At 43.9% G+C, this 20,699-nt stretch overlaps 1 protein-coding gene across 2 annotated transcripts in view; it reads left to right on the top strand.

The window, feature by feature from the left end:
- The window catches only part of AIG1 (androgen induced 1), a 257,786-nt gene that overhangs the window by 202,214 nt on the left and 34,873 nt on the right, over positions 1-20,699 (top strand). For both annotated transcript variants that reach the window (XM_012805465.2, XM_023513487.1), the window contains exon 4: positions 16,416-16,531. In XM_012805465.2, coding sequence (XP_012660919.1) covers positions 16,416-16,531 — 116 coding nt within the window. The remainder of the gene's footprint in view (positions 1-16,415; positions 16,532-20,699) is intronic.

The following is a 20,699-nucleotide window of genomic DNA, read 5'->3' as shown; positions in this document are numbered from 1 at the left end:
CTCCACAGGTGAAGAATTGAAGGGAAGTAAGAATAAGAATATGGCCCGCTCAAAACACACATTAGACAGAGATTGCCTGAGATGATCTGTCAAGAATTAAGCAAGGATGCTTACCATATTATATACTTGACATTCGCTAAGAGGGCAAACCTTAAGTGTTCCCAAGAGTTCTTGACACCACCACCCACCCACACACACACACTGCACAAAGGTGACAGTGTGAGGTGATGGGCATGTCGATAAGCTTGAGTGTGGTGAACATTTCACAAAGTGTGTGTACATCAAAATATCAACAAGTACACCTTAGATATATACAATTGCTATTTGTCGATAGCCATGTAGAGCTGAATTTTAGAAAAGAATTTATCATGAACAGTAGTATGATCAAGAGCCAACTTAAGCAGCTCCAGAAGAACTCGGCCTCAAAGAATATAGGTGTGAATCAGAAAAGTCGCTCAGTCTCTGTCAGTGTCCTGCCTCTGTCTTCTTCCCTTCCTTTTCCTGGTCCTCATCACTGTAAAACATCTCCTGTTCATGGATCTGAAGTTTTCCAGCATCTTTGCTCAGATTCTGGAAGCTCTGTTGCTTCTCCCAGATGGAAGCCGCATCCAGGAAGGGTCAGAGGGATGGGTCCTCTGGGACCACACTGGAGAAGGGTTTGTCTTTCCTTAACTACAAGGACTCCTACCACTTGTAATGCATCCTAGGATTTCCTGGGCATTCTTTATTCATTGATAATATTCACACACTTATTGAATGGATGTTACTTTTAGTATGTTCTTCCATAACCCATAAGCCACCTATCCTCGGGCAGCACAGCACAGAGATTTCCTACAGTCCTCAACTCACTTGATTCCTGGCTCCAGTGTCCCAGGCCTGTTATATCTAGTTCATGCAACCCATATGCTCCACATTCCATAACTTCTTTTTTCCTTCATTCTTTCTGATTCTTGAAGCTGAAAAGAATCTCAGGGCTCCAAGTTAGCCCTGACCTCACCCTGCTTCCTTCTTGCGTTGCTCCCAGATATCTTGGATTCACAACTGTGGAAATGAGAGGAGTATGGAGTGAGGGAGACGGGTTGGTCGGGGCAAGGGTTGAAGACAGGAGCTGATGAACAGTTGTCAAAGGTCCAGACTCTGCCAATGAGGGAGACTCCTGGTGAAGAGCTGTAAACCCCACTCGTCACTGCATACACCGAGGACTTCCCTGTTTACCTGAGATAGTCGCAGAATGGAGACCTGACTCCTTGGGGTCAATGAAAGTAGGTTTGAAGAAAGATCCATGGCTGTGTTTAAGCCTAAAAAATGTATCTCTGCCCATGATTAGGCTGCAGAGGCTAATGAAAATGTCACATTTCTTTGCTCTGGCTGAATACAGTGAGCACAGTGTCGTACTTATACTAATCTGAAGCTGGCCAAAATATTTCTCTCTAATTAATTATATTAAAATAAGGGGGATTATGACCTGATACATATGGCTTGGGAAAATTAAGTTGTTTAAAATTTTTGTCTGTGGGTGAAAATAACAAAACATAAGGTTATAAGGGGGAATAAAACCAGAGAATGGCTGCATGCTCTTAGTGTAGCACCCAAAGCAGGTTTCTGCCTTCAGGCCCCAGCCCCAGTGCATAGCCTCAGCACCTGATGTCATCTGCAGAACGGCATTGCTCCTCCAGCCTAAGATCCAGCGGGGCCACGGCTAGATAGGATAGCATGTGCCTTGTTGAGCTGAATAAGGTGTTGAGTAGCTACAGATTGATAATAAGCCTTGAAGAGCGTGAAGTGCCAACTCCACTTGATTAGTAAGAAACCCAGTGACATGTCACGGAGGCACATGGGCCATGCATGACCATGTATAAGAGTGCAGTGGCTGACTTCCTAGCACTCAGGTTTAGGTGGGAGTGAGGAATTGTACTGCGCACTGACTGTTTTCTTATTTCATCAATGCTGTTTAAGTCCCCATGAGTGCTGATGGTAGCACCTTCATAGCCCTGCAGCGCAACTGTGAATTGTCAAGAATTCATCCACTGTAGGTGTTCCAGATTTTATAAGCAGAGCCTCAGACTAGCTATATTATGGAGTGTTAACCGTGTTTGGTGGATGCTATGATGTGCCAACAGCCATCCATTGGGGACCAAATGACTGACTTCTCCAGCAGCTGGGAGTGCCGCCAGTTTTAGCCCTCTGCTGTAAACCATCTCCCCTCACCTGAGGAGAGCTGCTTTGTTAAGGTCAGGCCCTCTTCTCTGTAGGGCCCCACATCCCATAAGCGGCCCATGCTGATATAAAGACCTGGCCTACTTGCCTCAATTCGGGGCAACTTCTGAAGGGCCTTCTCAAGCTTCACAGCCCTGTAGAGTCAACTCAGGCTGCACCACAAGCCCACACCTTCTTTGGCTGAATCACTCTGCTTTTTTGTTCCCTTGGCAGGAATTGATCCTAGAACATTCCAAACTTTTGCATGCGAATTTCTATCTCAGGTTCTCACAGGGAACCTGACCTGCAAACCCGTAGCAGTCTCGATAGCTTTTCTATAATTTAAAGGACACGCGTGAGAATGACTCAAATGAAAAAGACAGACCATGTCCAGTGCTGACAAGGATTCAAAGCAACTAGGACTCTCAGACACGGCAGAAGGGGGGTAAGTTGATATAAATCACCTGGAAAACTCTTTGATGTTATCTGCTAAAGTGGAATATCCAAGATTACGTCCTGTGAGGCTGCAATTCTTGTCCTCAGCCTACACCTAAAAAAAATGCAAACGTGTGCTCACGGAGAGAAGACTACACAGGCAGGGCAGCTTCTTCCTGCGTACACCAAACTAGGAAGGACCCCAGATTCCTCAAGAGAATGGACAAATAACTTGTGTTGTGTTCACACCATGGCAGGCTGGAATGAGAATAGAAACCAGCAAGGCCACCCTGCAATGTGACTGCATCTCACCAGTGTCACAACAAGCAGAAGCAGCCAGACCCCAGAGACTACACAGTGTGTGATTCCATTCATATAACTGTCAAAATCAGACAAAACGGACTCAAGTGTTTGAAGTCAGAATCATGGTTGCCTTTGGGGGGATTAGCTGTGACAAAGAGTCTGAGGAGGATATTCTGGGAGACATGTAGTGCTGGGTTTGACCCAGGTGCAGGTCGCAGGAGTGAGTTCACTTTGTGGACTCCTGTTGATCATCCGGACTCTTAAGGTTTGTGCACTTTTCTATAGATGTGGTCTATGAATAACTTGAACAAAGACTTGGAAGTGGCGTAGGAATTTGATGTGCTAGGCCCAGGATGGCAGAGATGTTTCCACATCTTAGGGAGCGTGCTTTGCCCATTACCTACTCTCTTGCCGCCTCCCCCTTCTCTCACCATAAGCATCGCTTGTGTGGAAAGCGTGTCACTTTCTGTTTGCAAAGCCAAAGGGTATGAAGAAAAATTTTCGACTGTGAGCTAAATTGCCTTTTTCTCCCTTGACTTTCTGAGGTAATCTTTGAGAGAACACTTGGCTGCTCTCGGCTTTAAAGGCTCCTTGTGACAGTGTTGGATTATGTCGTGGAATCAGTGTGAGAAAGAACTAAGGTATAGCTGCTTTAATAGTGTTTAAAACAGTGCTTTCCTAAGTGCTTTAATTACATTTAATAGGTGATAGAAACGACCTTGAAGATAAAAACTGAAACCTTCTCCAGTCTTGAAGTATGTGAGTGTGTAACGTGCATACTTTGGGTGTGTGTATGGGTGAGGGTATCTGTGTGTTTACATGTGTGTGTATTCATGGCTACGCCTGCACGTGTGTTTGTAAGCATGGGTGTGTGCTTGTGTGCTTATGTGTGTGAATGCATACGTTTGTGCCTGTGTGTATGTTTGCATGCATGTGAGTGCGTGGGGGTGTGTGCACGCGCACACGTGTGTGCCTGCATGTGCACATTCCCTATTAATATGGTGCCATTACCAGGGTGCATGTCACCCTCCTGAGACTCAGGACTCTCTGCTTTTGATTACACTCAGACTAGTCCAAAACCTCTCTGTACCAATTCTAATCAACTTGGAAGCCACCACACTCAGGCATGAAGCTGTCAGATGTGAGTGTTTGCAGATGTCAGTGCAAGGATGGCAGGAATCCAGGAGGACAGCTCAAGGCTCAGTCACTGAAAAGTCCATGCCAGTGCAGCCCAGCTCCGAAGCACCATTGCAGCCCATAAGAAAAACGTGTCATGACAGTAAATCAATAACCCCTTGGAGATGACTCGCTTCTGAAATATCCCTCATTAATTATGCCAGTGCACGCTTGGCAACAGTACTTTGCTCCAGCATTAACCTAATGCTTTTTGCATGAAGCAGGATTATGACTGGTTCTCATAAGTCAAATTTGACATTTTAAATCGGGCTTTAAAGGTTTGGGTTATAGATTTTATAATGTCTCCATGTCAAACATAATTGCTCTTATTGCTGCTAGTAGACGTTTGCCAATCAATCAAAATAACATTTATTTTATCATAAACAAGGTTAAATTAAAACCATTTGAAATCATTGTATTTGAAGACTCAGTGAGGAGGCATCTTTGGGATCATTGAAATTTGCTCCCACACTGGGAGAGAAATGTGTAATGAAATTATGAAAGTCAATGGAAATGTGTTCCTATTTTCACCTCAAAAAATTAATGCCTCTACATACTTTGTGAATATGCAGCTTTAGTTTGGTGACTTAATCCCATGTGAATATGATTTGGGGCAAACTAGCTCCTAGTCTATAAGAGAAAATTATCATTTTTGTCCCTTAGAGATGAATATATTTTTTAAGTTACTTAGGAATTGCATTTAGGAACTTATTTTTTGTTCCTCTTAAATTGAAGGGGAGGTTTCTAACGAGCGAATGGAAAAATAAGATTGGATTAAGAGAAACTCAGATGGATATGTTCCTTAAACAAAGCTGAGCATACAATAGCCAGTTTGGTTTGTTCTTTCTCCCTAAAGTGTTCCCAGTGTACCGGGGTCACCTTCCCTCGTGCTAACTGTAGCACTATGTGGCGTGTTGCTATACCATCTACATGCCATATGTTATCTGTATAACATATACACAGAATTAGTGAATGCCACCATGATAACACTATGATAAAACTCCTCTGGGGCAGGGCTGACAGTGTGGAATAGTATAGGCTGACCTATTCTAAGATAGCAACTTAATCCTAGACTCTTCATGGTTAACCCTGCAAAGTTTCTCTCTCATTCACACAAAGTCAGCTGCCATTCGGTTGACCTGCCAAAGCAGCTTCCTTCCAGGTGGTGACTCAGGGATCTAGAACCCTTCCGTCATCTCAGCACCTGGCTCCCTGGTCACCGTGGCAGAGAAGGTAGAGAGTAAAGTCACACCAGCTTTTAAATGGGTTGGCCCACAGAGTCTGCACCACTTCTAATAAGAGACCTATTGGCCAGAACTACACCCTTCTGTGGCCCCACCCACCGGTGGATGTAGAGAAACCTAACAGATAATTCTCTGATGGGAAGAGAATAACTCTGCTATGTGGACACAGCAGGGATAACACCCCAAATACCAAGGGATTCCAGGCAGAGAGAAGAACATGAATGAAGGCATGAAAGTTTGAGGCCTTCTAGTGGAATAATAACATTTGCCAGTCTGCAATGTTATGAGATTAATGTAGAAAAGTAGGTTGAATCCCATAGGGCCTTTGGTGGCAATGCCAAGAAACTTGGCCTTTGCTTGAAGGCAGAGGGACAATTTCAGAGAAGGGAACTGAATAGTCAGAATTGTGTTTGTGGAGCTACATCCTGACCTTGGCGGATGCTGGTATCTATGGCTGAGTGCATTCTGCTGAGAACATGATTCCTGAGAAGTGGGTGAATGACATTACATTTCTAGTTATTTTTAAGAGGGTTTTTTGGTTAAATTTCAGAGGGCTCTTAACAATGAATTTCATTTTTCGATGGCTACTCCCCATACTTGCCACTTTCTCATGCTCTTTAAAGAATAAATGCTTCATATTTCACCAACTGCAGGGAAATTTAATTAAATTTCTCTTGCCCCTTGGTGTCCACTCTGCTGCATCTCCCTTTGCTCTCTCTTCTGTCACTCTTCACCTCACCCCCCAAAAATGCTTCCAGGATACGTCTAAGGAGAGTACACCATTGCCAAGATGAGAAAGGTAGCAGGAACCTCAGAAAGAGACTGCTTCTCTGTGTCAGTGGCTGGGGGTCCTTCTCACTCCTTCCCCTCTACCTCTGTGAGGCTCTCCCCATCGTAGGATTTATCCTCCAACTTGAGCATAAAGACTGGCCTGATATTGGAATGTAGGGGCCACTCAACCCTCAGGCCCTAGACTCTTACCAGACTGATGGGTGGGGAGATGAGAGAAGGTTCCAGGTTACTTCTTTCAGTTACAGCCATTGATGGGGGTCCAGCCCTGGCTAATACGAGACCGTCCACTGGCTGTCCCCAACCTCAGGTCTTCCCAGTGTTCCACCGGCAAAGGAACATCCTGGGCCCTGTTTAGAATAGTAGGCTCAGCAGTCGAGCTGCCTAAGTCTGAGCACAAATTTACCACCTTCCAGTTGGATAAACTGGAGCAACTTTCTTAACTCCTCTGTGCCTCAAGTTTCTATAAAACAGAATGGATGGTAATCATATTTTATACCTCAGGGATTATTACAAGAATTAAATGAGTTTTAATCCATGTAAAGTGATTCATAAAGTTCGTGGCATGCAGAAAATAGGTCTCACCAAATAATTTCTGTTGGCATTAGTGTTTGCATGCATTCCACAAGCCACTTTTTACTGTAAGATCTCGTATGTGCCTCCCTGATGAATTAGGTGTTTTCCAAAGTGAAAGACTTCGAATTTGAATTAGTCTAATGGCAGTGCATTCCCTGGAACTGTCATCCATTGGGGGGCAAGGATCTTTGCTCTATTCTGGGATGTATTTTAAGTACCTGGCATCATGATTGGCACATAGTAGGTGTACAGTAAGGAATGAATGAAGAACAGGTGAAGAAACTAGCATGGGGAGTGGCATGTCTTGGTAAAAGCACAGGTTTCGGGGTTGAGGTCCAATGCTGGCTGCACCATTGACAAGTCCTATACTACCTCTGACAGTTTAACCCCCCCACCTTTGTTCCTCCATTTTCTCAGGTAATAAACGAAGGTGAAGAGAACTACTGTATTGGGATAGAGCTGTGACAACTAAACATGACAGTAGTGAAAACATTTAGTATAAATTCAGCAGATATTAGGAACTCAGAAACTGCTGGCTGTTCTCGTTACTGTACTTTCCAGGTTTGTGCACATCTATAAGGGGCAGAGCAGCAGAGACACAGAGGGGAGGAAAAAGTCACATTAGTGTCAAATAGATATTTGTGAAAGTTACAGACCAGCTTTCTTCCTGTTCTTTTCCTTGTGTTGTTGTCAGCATTAGGGTGTTTATTTATTGAAGCAGATGGAAAAGAAGAGTAGAGAGAGTGACACTAGAGGTGAGACGGCTGCAGAGAGGTAGGGGAGAGGCTAAGGGAGAGGCCTAGGGTCGTCATGGAGAGAATCACGTCTCTTCCTTTTATTTTTTGTGTAGTTTTTGGGCCGGGGCTGGGTTTGAACCTGCCACCTCTGGTATATGGGGTCGGCGCCCTACTCCTTTGAGCCCCAGGTGCTGCCCACACGTCTCTTCCTTGACAAAAGAGCAGAGGATGGAGCAAGGCAGAGAGGGGAGTGACCTGACAGATGAATCTCCTCCTTCACGTGCTCTAGCTTGACATTTTGATTTCTAATATCCCAATTTCTTTCTCCTACTTCTGTACACCATAAACTTCACAGAAGTTCAAACCAAGGAATCGCTGCCCTTTGCAGGACCAAGTCCATCTAAATGCCCTCCAGGATTCGGCAACGTCTACCTCACCTGCCCAAACTTAGGTCTCCATACTCTCTCGCCCCTTGCAAGGGTGACAGTCCTCTTTATGCAGTGGCCCCCAACCTTTCTGGCATCGAGGACCAGTTTCATGGAAGACAAGGGGGGCAGGGGGGATAGTTTAGGGATGACTCAAGTGCATTACATTTATTGTGCACTTCATCTCTATTGTTCTTACATTGTAATAGATGATGAAATAATCATGCAACTCACAAATGCAGAGCCATGAGAGCCCTGAGCTAGACCCTGCCATGTGCAGTACCCAGTGGGGTTCAAGCTCCTGTGAGAATCTACTCAGCCACTGCTGACGTGACAGGAGGCAGGGCCCAGGCAGTGCTGAGTGATGGGGAGCAGCTGTAAACACAGATGAAGCTTCACTTGCTCGCCCACCACTCGCCTCCTGCTGTGCAGCCGGCTCCTAGCAGGCCACTGGCTGGTCCCAGTCTGTTGCCCTACAGTTTGGAGACTGCAGCTGTCGTGCATTCGTGCTGAGCCTTTACAGGCGTTTTCCTTGGCCTTGCCAAGGCCTCCTTCTTTTCCCCTCTCTTCTGTTTCTCAGCCCCTACTCACACTTAAAACCCCAGCTCCAGTGTCTGCTGCTCTGTGACCCGACCAAGCGGAGAGGATCACTCTGGCCTTTGCACCCTCATGCCTGCGAGTCTGCACACCTATCACCATATTGTGATGGTTTGTTGGAGGCCAGTAATTAGGGGTGCGATTCTGCAAGAACTATGAGTGCTAATTGTGAAATCTTGGTAAAAGAAGTGAACATTAGGTCACTTAAAGATTGCTCTTGCATTTTAGGGTACAACATGGGTCATCTCTGGCATCCCTTCACAAAAAGAATTCCTTAATTGGTGGCCTACAGGCTGCCTGGCAGAAAAGGAAAGAGAAAATGCACACCCCACTGACGCCTCAGATAATGCCACTTAGCACCTCGAGGATGTCTTCATTAGGAAGATTCAGCAAGACATCGTTACTGCCCTCCAGGCACATTAAAAATGCTTTTAAAATGCAAAACTAATAGCCCAGGGAAACGTGTCACTGTCCTAGTATAGTGGTTTCTATGACGCAGAGCTGCTCTTAATTGCAAAGATATATGTGTGGCACTATTTGGTTTATTTGGCTTAATTATTAAAACCGTATCCTAAGGGTTGTTGGGGCTAATGTTAGAACTGAGTAAACCCTAATTTAATACTTATGAAGAGTTAGAGTTGAGTTTTGGAAGCGCCTGGAACCTTCCCCGTACGTGTTGGTTCCGTCTGTGCGTTTGCCCCAGGTTCATTGTCTCCAACCTCACTTTGAACATGAGGTTGCTCTGGCGTGAGGACCTCTGAGCCTGACTTGACAGCCCGCAGGAGCAGGTATCCAATGCCACACCCAAAATTCATGGCCAAAACCACTCTGGCCGTTTCTGGAGAAGTTCTATGTGACGTTTACAGGCGTCACCAAACCAAAACCAGCACTTAGGAGAAGGAAGCCGCTGAGGAAAGGAAGTTGCACTTGACTTTCGGAGAAATGGAACCCTATGGTGGCTGAGACTGGCTGCTCCCTGTCATTCGAAACACTGCAACACCGCAGCGAGGAAGGGACTGAGCAAGTGTAGCCAATTTTGAACTGAGCAATTAGTAAAGTTAACAGTGACCATTTCAGGATAAAACGCAGAGGCCAGTTTTCGGAGGTCAGAGTTGAGGGTGTCTCCCAGTCTGCATCAGTTTTGTTTCCAAGCTGCGTGGGATGTCCTTTACGGCTCCCTGGGAGAGAAGGAACATCTTATCCCCAAGGGAAAATCCCCCCCTCTTTTGCTCCTGCCCCCACCCGAGGCTGCATTTCCCTGCACTCTCTGGGCATTGGTCTTATTCCTGAGGCCAGGAGGCTCTGCCAAAGGTGAGGAGGAGCCAGAGATTCCTTTTGTGATTTTTTTTTCTCAGGTTTTTGGTGCCTTCAGTCTTTCTGTCATTTTCTAAATCATGTTTTCCTAAAGCCCTGGGCTTTATTTTCAAACCTAGAAATTCCTTCTTGCTTTATTTGAGAATTAAAATTTCTCTCTTTTAATCCCTTTTCATTTGCTGAGAGGCAAAAGGAAAAAAAAAAACAAAATATTCAAATTACAATCTGGAGCATACAACTTTTTTGTGTCTGAGGGCAGTTTTCTGTGTTATTTTTATTTGTGATACGCCTGTAGACCTGTTGGACTTCACAGGGACCCTCCCTCACCTCATTCTCCAAGGCAAGTTCTGTCACATCTCTCACCTTGCCTGCCCACAAGAATGCAGGTGCACACTGACACACACACACACACAGAGAACCATCCTTTTATTTATGATCAAAAGTTGTCATGGGATATTAAAAAATATACAGCAGAAAAGTTCCATAAAAAGGAGAAGAGACCAGTCCAGGGGCCAGAGAGGCTTTCTTAGAAAAGAACAGAGTGGAGCGGACTCCCAGCTCGCAGCTTCAAGAGACTTTCATTGGTGTAGCTGGAATTCAGATGGGGCTCATGAGAGGTGGAAGAAGTCATCTTTTTTCCTCAGAGTGAATGGCGCTATGTCAGGGACCAATCTCGGAATTACTCCCTTCCGCCAAAGTGTTAATCTTGCACCAGGATCTTATCTCCAGCATCAGCCAGGACCAGGGTAGGAGGTCTTTTGTTCTGATGTTCCCCAGGAACACTGGCCTTGAAGCAGCCCAGGAGTCTGGGGAGGGGGTGGCTGAGATCATGCCGTTCGGTCTCTGACCTGCTTTGTACGATTAGCCTCGCCCCAGGATGGCTGCATTCTTGTCAGGGTGGTGAGGGTTTCTTCCCCATGACCTAATGATCGGACACACACGGTGCTCTGAGAGTGCTCCAAGGCCTGCCTCATGCTCTGCAAATGAGTGGACATAAGGTGACCAGCTCGCTAAGGCCCAACAAGGCTGCAGCCTTACATTCAAAAGCCCGTTTGCTTCATACAAAGAAATGATTTTCACTTGGTGTTCGAATGATCTGGGAGCAGTAATGTCCCATAGAGAAATCTATTGGAGAGAGGAAGGAAGACCAGAGAACTGGCAGTTGAACCCAGACTTCAAATCTTGTCTGTTATTGTTTTGTATCATTTGTACACTCTGTTTGCAACTGTTAATTCTAGGGAACTAAGATAACTGTGCAAGGTCCTCTCTTCACCCATCCCACTTACCTGGATTTGTTCCGTCCCACAGCAGTTTTCAGCCAAGCTGATTCAAAAACTTTCCTGGAGTGTGTAGGCCGCTGTTTGCCATCACTGATAGTCAAAATGCCTTTCCCAGTAGCCAGCAGATCCTTCTTGTATAGAGTGAACCTGTTTCTTTCTTTTTCTTTTCTTTCTTTTTTTTTTTTTTTTGAAACAGAGTTTCACATTGTGGTTCTCGGTAGAGTGCCATGACGTCATCATAGCTCACAGCAACTTCAAACTCTTGGGCTCAAGAGGTCCTCTTGCCTCAGTGTTTCTATTTTTAGTAGAGATGGGGTCTTGCTCTTGCTCAGGCTGGTCTCGACTTGCTGAGTTCAAGCAGTGTGGCCACCTCAGCTTTCCAGAGTGCTAGGACTACAGACCTGAGCCACCGTACCTGGCCGTGAACCTGTTTCTTTAAATACCATTACTTCCCTCTATTAGTATGTAAACCCCCGTTCATTCTTCTCTATTTTTCCGATATTAATCTAGTAGTTAGAAGGTACAGCTATAACTCATAAATAATCTATTTCAGTGCAGGCTGTGTAGTTCTGGTGGTATGCGAGATAATTTATGTGGCACAGGGACCTGGCGCTAAACAGCCTTAAATCACAGAGAGAAAAGTTAATTCTCTCTGAATGATCTTTAAATCCTTCTGATTCTGTTTCAGAGAGCCTCTATCTCATGCTAGTATGTCTTTAATGCTCTTCTGCTACTTACTAACGTCCTTACATAACACGGTGCAGGCCTGGGAATCAGAGAGAACATATCTGGAAAAAATGTATTAAGAGTAATTCATGCTCATGGCACTTAGGTGGCTATCTTCTATTTATGACAAGTCATAGCCCATTTATGAGAGTTTACATAAAGTTTCCCTTTAAATACATCTATGTAAGAAACAGTGTGAACTGAGTAAGAAAAAAATATTTTTAAATCACATAACATGACAAGGCCACACTATGACCGCGGTAGACCCAGGCACTTTGTATCCCTGGGTCTCTCCTGACGTCAGTGGGCGTGCATGTGTGTATACATGAAGGGGAACAGAATCTTCAACTTGGAAAGTTCATTTTTTTCTTCTGATTTTAAAAGAAATTAAAATATTTCTGTGGGCTCCTAAAAGTATCATGACCCCTGGCCCTGTGTCTGCTCTCTCTAATCCATAGGTGAGTTAGCCCTATTGTGTGTTATAGCAAAACTTTTAACATTAGTGCTTCATGCCAGAAGTCTGAGAAGCACGAATTTAATCCACCACCCTCCAATCCCAATCTGGCAGGGAAGAATACTGAGCTTCCCAAATGTGTAAGAACCCACCAGTCTTAGAGTGAGGAGGGACATAACCAGAACTAGGTCTCAGATGCAGGTTCCTGCTCTTTCCTCTTCACTTTTCTGCTTTCTTCCTTTGAGCTTCTTTCCCCAAACCCACTTTTCCTGTCCCATCTGCTTCAGGGTCCTCACATCATGATTATGTTGTGGTTCTTCCGGGAATCAGCCTTCTGCTTTGGTCTGAGGACTGCTGTGCCTGGAGGTAACAGCACCTGGTGGGTCCCCTCTATAGGTAGACGTTCGCCATGGGAGCCCTACAGGTCCTCTGCTCCATTACGGGCAGCCCACACCAACCACGTGAGGAAAAACACAAAGGATGCAACAGCCTATAATAGGTTTGGGTGTCTTTGTTCAGACACAGTCTTCTAAGTGCAGCTATTCATCAAAATGAGCCACAGTGGATAGAAGAGTTTGGGGTGGGATCCCTAGTTACATCTGAAGCTCATGCTTTTGAGGACAGAGTTTTATGGAAGATCACGGGTTTATTCCTTGGCCATCAACCCTTATTCTTACTTACCTCTTACAAGTCAGATCTTGTTCTTAACCCAATAACTCAGCTGCTGGTGAATTGTTCTGTTGACAGCGTATAGCAGAGAACAGTCCAATAAATTCTTTAAGAACCCCCACGGTAACCGGACATTGTTTATTTAAAGTGGATCCCATACCAGAGAATACCGTTAAGTTTTAAATGGTATTTGTGTGTGAGGAAATAAAAACAAATTACTCTCGAGTATGCTCCCAGCCATCTGTAACTGTCATCATGCCACTGGAAGGTTATGACATCCTGCTGGCCGATTTTACTGCTTATAATTATTGATATGACACAGGAAAGACATTTAGCAAAATTCATTTTCTACAGTGAAGATGTTTTTGTTTATTTTGAGGCCCAAGCAAAAAAAAAAAAAAAAAAACTTCTAATCAGATGTGAGATAATGTAAGTGACCTTCAATTATGTAATCCCACAGGTTTATTGATTCAAAGATTATTCAACCCTGATATCTTTTTAAAATATAATTCCAATGCAAAAAAAAAAAGGGCATGAGATATGGAGGCAGCTAGAACTGGTTTTGAATCCTACCTGCAGACTTCTAGCTCTGTGATCTTAAGCAAGATAATTAACTTTACTGAGCCTTTTTTTTTTTTTTGCCTCATTTGCAGAATGGAATTAATAACACCCACTTAGGATATTAGTTCAAAGATTAAATTATCTCAACAAATATTGATTGAGCACCATCTTTGTGCCAGGCTTGCCTCTGAGCACTGCAGATACCATAACGAACAAAACATAAGATAACTTTTCTTATGCAGCTGATGATCTTAAGGAGTTCAATATTTCCCTCCTGGTTCTCAAGTCATTAAAGCAGAGTGTGCCTGAGAATGGATTAGAGCTCTGTTTCTTGTACCTGTGGTTCTAAAATAATTACCGTCTTGTTGTAGCACAATTTAAATTACAACTAAGATTCTAAAGGTTACTCAGTTATTCAGCCAGGACCATTTATAGATTTTTTACCTTTTTTTTTTTTTTTAGAACATAAAACTTTAGTTACCTGGAGGTCACCATTTATATTTGCAATAAATATTTTGCATTTGTTAATAGAGACTATTTTTGAGTAAACATATTTGCATTATAAATTTTTAGAGGAGGAAATACACCTTTTCCAGTGCACAAAAATTCGGAATGATGAACAGTTAGAATACCTTGCTCCAGAAAACCTATATCTTGAGATTGGCCATTGTACAAACTTGCCCATTCACAGGGAGCAAAAAGATACTTTTTATCCACAGGGATAAAAAGATACTTTGTCAGTGGTTATGTTACTGATGGGACCAGTTGCTCCTTTTTAGGGGTGACGATGCCAGCGATGACGTGATCTAGAAAGATCTTACTTTTTCAACTGGCTTTTCTGCCTGACGTGGTCAGAGCATATCCTGCCCCTTCCGTGCATGACCTCTGATGATCAGCACCTGGGCTAGATCAAATAGTGATAACTGGATAACGAAGCATATTCAGAGTGGTCACGTATGTAACCAACATAAACTTATAGAAAAGTGGATGATCTACTTCGTGGTTTGGAGAAATGAATGAAGAGGTGGAATTTAGAAGTTCCTGAACACCAATGAGCCAAAAATGATTTCATTTATGATCTGCCCAGGCCATCAGATTAGCATTTTTTTGGTTCAGTTTAAAGGTTTGATTTGCACATACTTTTTTTTATGTAAGATTTGGTAAGACAGAGCCTCATTACTAGCTATATATTTGAATTTTACATGAATACACCATTGTAAAACTATTATCGGCACCGGCAAACTGTTGGTGAAATTTCGGTCCCAAGGTCATCTGAGGTAACTAGATTATAATGAAAAACCAATAGATCTCTAAAATGCATACATTCTCTGAGTTAGCACACATATGCATTTTGTATGGTTCCCTTCAGAGCTAATTATAGTGTTTTAAAACAATAATAATAGGTAAGGTGAAAGATAAAGAAATACAAAGCCACCCAACTGTGGGATCACTCACCTGACTTTCTGGGAATGGCACACTCTAATTACTAATGTATCGGCAGTCAGAATTGTTACCCCCAGGAGAATATTTGAAGCAAACAATGTCAGGTCTTGATACTTCTTATAAAATTGTGTCTTTCTTTCTTTTCTTTTTTTTTAAGAATATAAACAATAAGTTGGTTTAAGGACATTCACCTTGATATCCCCAACATGTCTTTTGCCTGCCCAGGTCTACCTACCACCTGGTTCCATTTTACTAAAATAGGTGTTAGAGTTTGAAAATCGTAACATTCAATTTCCTGCCTTTTCCTTGAATACGCAAACATTACAGCAGAGCAGGACAAGGCTTTTGTGATGGCCGTTTAGGAGGAATTAAATAGAATGTAAGCCTGCTAGTGGGTCAGTTTTCAGTTCTTCCATATTTGTACTCTCCAGAAAATCTCCAGCATTGGAAATAAACATAAATCCTGACCTAGTTTTATCTAAAAAACTCTTTTGCTCTGATATCTATCCACTGATCGGATCTCTGAGGGATGTAAAAACTTGACTTTTCTTTCTTCTTACCCGTGGGTGGGATACATTTCTTCTCCACCCTGGTCCACAGATCTTAGCATCCAAAGTAGCCATCAGATCAAAAAAACAAAGGTAATGTTCCACTTGGCTTCCTCGGATTCTGTCTTCAAACATCCTTTCTAAATGTGTGCACTGCTGGGGCAAACTGGCACACCCTTTCTGCAAGCTAATTTGGCATCATTTCCCAACCTGCTGTGCAGACACACAGAATTTGGCATTCTATCCGGCATTATGTATCAGCAGCCTGGAAACCTTGGTGGCCTTTGGCTATAAAAAAAATCATTTAACATTCAAAGAGTTCTATCAAAGATGTTCATGGTGCTGTTTTTTAATAAATGAAAACTTGAAAACCTTTTACATATTCATGTGTGAGAACAGGGATTGGTGAAATACATCTTGGGGCATCCATAGAATGGCGTTGTAGGCAGCTCTGGTCAGAGCTGATGTTCTAGAAGAATTTCTAAAATGACTTATCAAACATTCTTATGCTAAAATATTGTGATACAATTTCCAGGCAAAACTGCACACACAGGAGGATCTTAACCACGTGTAAGTGATATGCCCAGGGAGGGAAGAACCAGGACAGCACCCCAAATGTTGACAGTGGTTATTTTTATTCCATTCTTACGTTCCAGTTTCTTTTTCTATACCTCTTTCTATGCGGTAGAACATTTCCCATGACTGGAAAGATAAAATTTCGAAAATTAATACACAAGGAAAATACCAGTGGACCAACTGATGATGCATGCACTACATGATTTTGTGTCCGCACTATCTCTTCAGTGAACCGCGGACTGCGTTCTGCTCAGCGCATTCCCGGGAACGTGCAGCAGGCATTCTCTTCCTGGAGAAAAAAAAAAAAAACAATTACAGAGAGGCGATGATAAGAATCTGTGTCACCTAGTCTCTGTTCTTTTTCAGCACACGACGGTTTTGCCCTTTATATTAATCGAGATGAGGACGTCGCACCATCAGTATCCCAGCAGGAGCAGCGGACTCACCGCCATATGCACCTTCTCTGTTGGCTATATATTATGGTAAGGACCATTCCTGCTGGGCTTTCGTATTGTATTAGGTTTTACACTGCTAAATTTGGGCACATATTTCATTATGGATATAATCACTAACAGATTCACACTGTGTGCCTCGTTGGGTCCAAGACCTGGGCTTTGTCTCGCTTCCCCAGATGCTTATATTTTTAGAAAGGATATGCCAAACCTCACACAACAGGAATTTGTTGAACAATCCCGTGTAAGCAGTGGGCCTTCCAAGGCTACATTTTTCAACTCTTTTTCAAACTAAATGTTTTTCTTGGACACTAGTTTTATTGCTTAAGGGCTTTTTTGCTTGGGGTTTTTTGTTGTTGCTTTTGTGGCGGGGCGGGGGGGACGGGCAGCAAACACAAATGAGAACAGAGGAAATGACCCCAGAGAGCGACGGCTTTAACTTTACTAGGTAACAAGTGAAAATGTACGTTTTCCTTAGTCCAGTTAAAACGTATTCCAGAATTACCTCTTACACGGAGAACGCACTGACCTGTTTTGTTTTTAAATACTGGAGTAGATAAACCATGAGAAATCTTCACTGAGTCTGTTGAAGTCCTAAGTGTGAGGGGCCAAAGTTATCGGATAAGAGAGTTTTTGCCTGGCAAGTTTATTTCACATTAATTTCGCTTCTTATCAGGTTTTAACACTTCAGAAATTATCTTAGCATAGAGAATTTCTTATTTCTTTTTATAATTCCAAATTCTCTTTGATATACAAACACACACAGCAGAGGGCCCTCCTTCCAGCATTGCTGCCCCTTGGGACTCTTTTGTCCTGAGTTCTGGGTCACCATCCCCTCCTTTAAGCCTGAAGAAGTGGATAGTGTTCTTCCAAACACCCCACCACTGTCCTTAATCCCACCACAAGCCGGGAGCTCTTTGAGAGGCCCAGTCTCCATGGAGCATTTTGCTCCAGCTGGAGTAGAAATATAAAATGAAGGTCAGTACAGTACTTCACACACTTTGCATAAACAATCACATAATGCCCTGGATCTGAGCTGAAAGGGGATTCGCTGCCAGTAAGTTACACCCTGTGGCTGGAGCTAAGGCAGTGGTTCTCAACCTTCCTGATGCCATGAGCCTTTAATACAGTCCCTGTGGGTTGCGACCCACAGGTTGAGAACCGCTGATCTAAGATGACATCCAGAAGGGGGACCCCAGAACAAGCATGTGGTAGAGTTCATCCATCCGCCCCTCCATCAACTAGTGAAGGCATTGGCAAGGACTGGAGAAACATTTATTTTCCTAATCTCCTTGCCAGCTTTCTTCCCCCATATAAACCTTATACCTTTGACTTTCTGTGATTTAAAAAAAAAAAATTCAAATGATTGGAACTCACAGATACAATGTGACTAAAGTTATGTCTTAAAAATGAACTGATGTGCTTTATGCATATGAACTTGATATTCAAATGACTGTTACCTTTCAAACGAGTCGAGTGAAGTAGGAGGCTACACAGTTATTCCAAGGATGCCACAATGTTTAAAACAAATCTGGAACTCCCTGTAGCCTTAGTTTAAAAATCAGTCCTTTGTTCTCCACTCCCACCCCCACCACAAATACGATCTCATTATTTTGCATTCATATTTGCCTGCCTGGGGGAAAGGCAAGTTCTTCACCCTGGAAACTCTGGTTGTATTTCTGCAGATTTATTTATAAGCTACTGAATCATCTGTATGGCTCGGCATGGTGGCTCATGCCTACAACCTAGCACTCCGGGAGCCTGAGGCAGGAGTATATTTGAGCTCAGGAGTTCGAGACCAGCCTGAGCAAGAGTGAGACCTTGTCTCTACTGACAACAGAAAAATCAGCCAGGTGTTGTGGCAGGGAAGTTCCATCTTGGGAAGCAGAGGCAGGAGGATTGCTTGAGCCTAGGAGTTTGAGGTTGCTGTGAGCTAGGCTGATGCCACAGTATTCTAGCCTGGGTAAAAGAGCAAGAATGTCTTAAAAAAAAAAAAAAAAGAAAGAAAGAAAGAAAGACAGACCTATCTGCATCTTGTACAGCCTGAGACATTTGGGAACTAAGTACTTTCTATGGCCTGTCTTCCACTGTGGGTACAGTCAGTCCACATCCCAAAGAGATACACAGGCGATACCGCACAGCCTGCATTACAGACTCCCAGGATCCCCGGCTAAGATGAAGCATCCCTTACGCTCCACACGCCAGTGAGCTTTGCCAGTCCCGAGGCAAGCCAGGACTTGTTTGGGCATGTATTTGCATTAACCAGCGAATTCCCTCAATTTGTTCTGAGAAAGCTTTCAAAGGAGACATTTTCCTTTGGTGTTCTGCCCTGGGCATACATAGTTAAGCCAAGAGCTAAACAATGACCCTGCCATCATGTCACATTATATAAATCCAAGGATTTTAAATGTTATCAGAAAGGTACTGGCTCTTGTTCCTTTCCGGACTATCTCAGGACTGACATACCAGTGACAGCAAGAGGCGTGGGATATGAAGTCTCTTGATAGCATATACTAGTGTTGTAACTGGACATTCCAGAGCCCCCCGCCAAGATGGAAGGAAGCATTCTTCTTTTCACATGCTAGTCATGAAATAAATAGATCTCCCTGCAGTCCGGAGGATGGCTGAGCTGAATCTCCTCTGAGGGGCTGCAGCCCACACTGTTTGTCTGCTCCACCAGGACTCTAACTTCTCTCTGGTCTTAGAAGTCTCATCCCCATCAGAATCTATTCTCTTGCTGGGTTTGTGCAGTCAGCATTGGGAAAGCGAGGGACCTGGACTTTGGTTCCCACTGAGGTCCTGTGTTTACTGGTTCCCAGCCCCATCTCAGTCCTCCCCAGGCTTAGCAGCCGAAGGTCATCCCAGCCTCCTTTCACCCCCTTTTCTGCCTCCCCCATGTTTCTCTCTCCACTAGCCAAATGTATGGGACCCAAACGCCCCCATGTCCATTTGAGAGGAGCTCTTAACTTCTTTCCTGGATGCGGCTCCTCCATCATCCCCCATACACACACACACACACACACTTCTCTGCACCCTGTTTGTGGAATTTCCCCTAATCAGAGGATCCACCCTGTTTCATGGTGGCGTTGATGCAGAGGTCTCCCTGGTTTCTAAGGTGACAGTAATGATCAGGAATCATAATGAGTGCCATTCACTCTTGTGAGCCAGACATTCTGCCAAGTCCCTTTTAAGCACAGTCTTACTTAGTTCCCCTAAACAATCCCCTGTGATAGGCATGATCTTGCCCATTTTATAGAGAAAGAAAATAAAGTTTAGAGAGATTATATGGCTTGCCCGGGACAAGCCACTGGACTATTGCCAGCACTCTGGTGCAAGCCCCGGCGTGTGGCTCCAGAGTGCTCGGCGTCAACCATTCCCCTCACTGCCTCTCACTGTGGAGGGGTCACACTCTGGGTGATCATGGTAAGGGAGTGTTGGGTTTGAATTTGAGGAAATAGATCAGAATCAGCCAAGTCTGGTAGCTAAGCCCACTTCCTGGTTGGGATTCTGGTTCCTACTGTTAACCCTTCTGAGCTTTGACTTCCTCGGATGTAAAGCAGAGGAGAGGGCAGCCTGGACCTGTAGGGCCCATGGAACAATGCCTGGCTTCCAGCAGAAAGTTTCTAGATGGGCCATTATCCATTCTAAGAAATTCCTCAACAAAGGGGTGGGTAATGTTTCCTTTTCAAGTGTTTGAGAATTACAGTTCCTTTTTCTCATTCTGGCTTACTTGTACGCTCTTCACTTTCAAAACTTAAAAACAACTCTAAAGGACATGAAAATATCGTAATTTTATTTATAAAAGAACTATTAGGAAATCTAGAGGGGCTGGGTAAAATAGGGGATTCTAAGGTTGTGGGTTCCCAACTGCTGTCACCCCCTAGTTGACATGTTATATAAGAGAAGACATCTTCACGCCACCTGGTGTGGCCTCCTGGAGCTGAACCTGTTCTCAGGCTGCTCCCTGCTCCCCCGAGCACCTGGATCCTTGTTTCTCCACAGTTTTCTGGCAGTTCACGGCTCTTCTTTTCAATCTGCAGAGCACAGAAAGAGGAAACCAACTTACACCATGGAAAATGTGTATCCCCAAGGGTTCACCAGAGGTCTCCTCTGACTTAAGGATTCTTCTTTCAGCCCCATCCCATAGTGGTTTCTCATTTTGTCAGCACCCGCGTGAGATCTCAGCAGCCATGTATTA

Source organism: Otolemur garnettii, unplaced genomic scaffold (assembly GCF_000181295.1).
Source record: "Otolemur garnettii isolate 467f Iridium unplaced genomic scaffold, OtoGar3 scaffold00042, whole genome shotgun sequence".
Taxonomy (NCBI): domain Eukaryota; kingdom Metazoa; phylum Chordata; class Mammalia; order Primates; family Galagidae; genus Otolemur; species Otolemur garnettii.
This window is presented reverse-complemented; position numbering and strand designations above follow the sequence as displayed.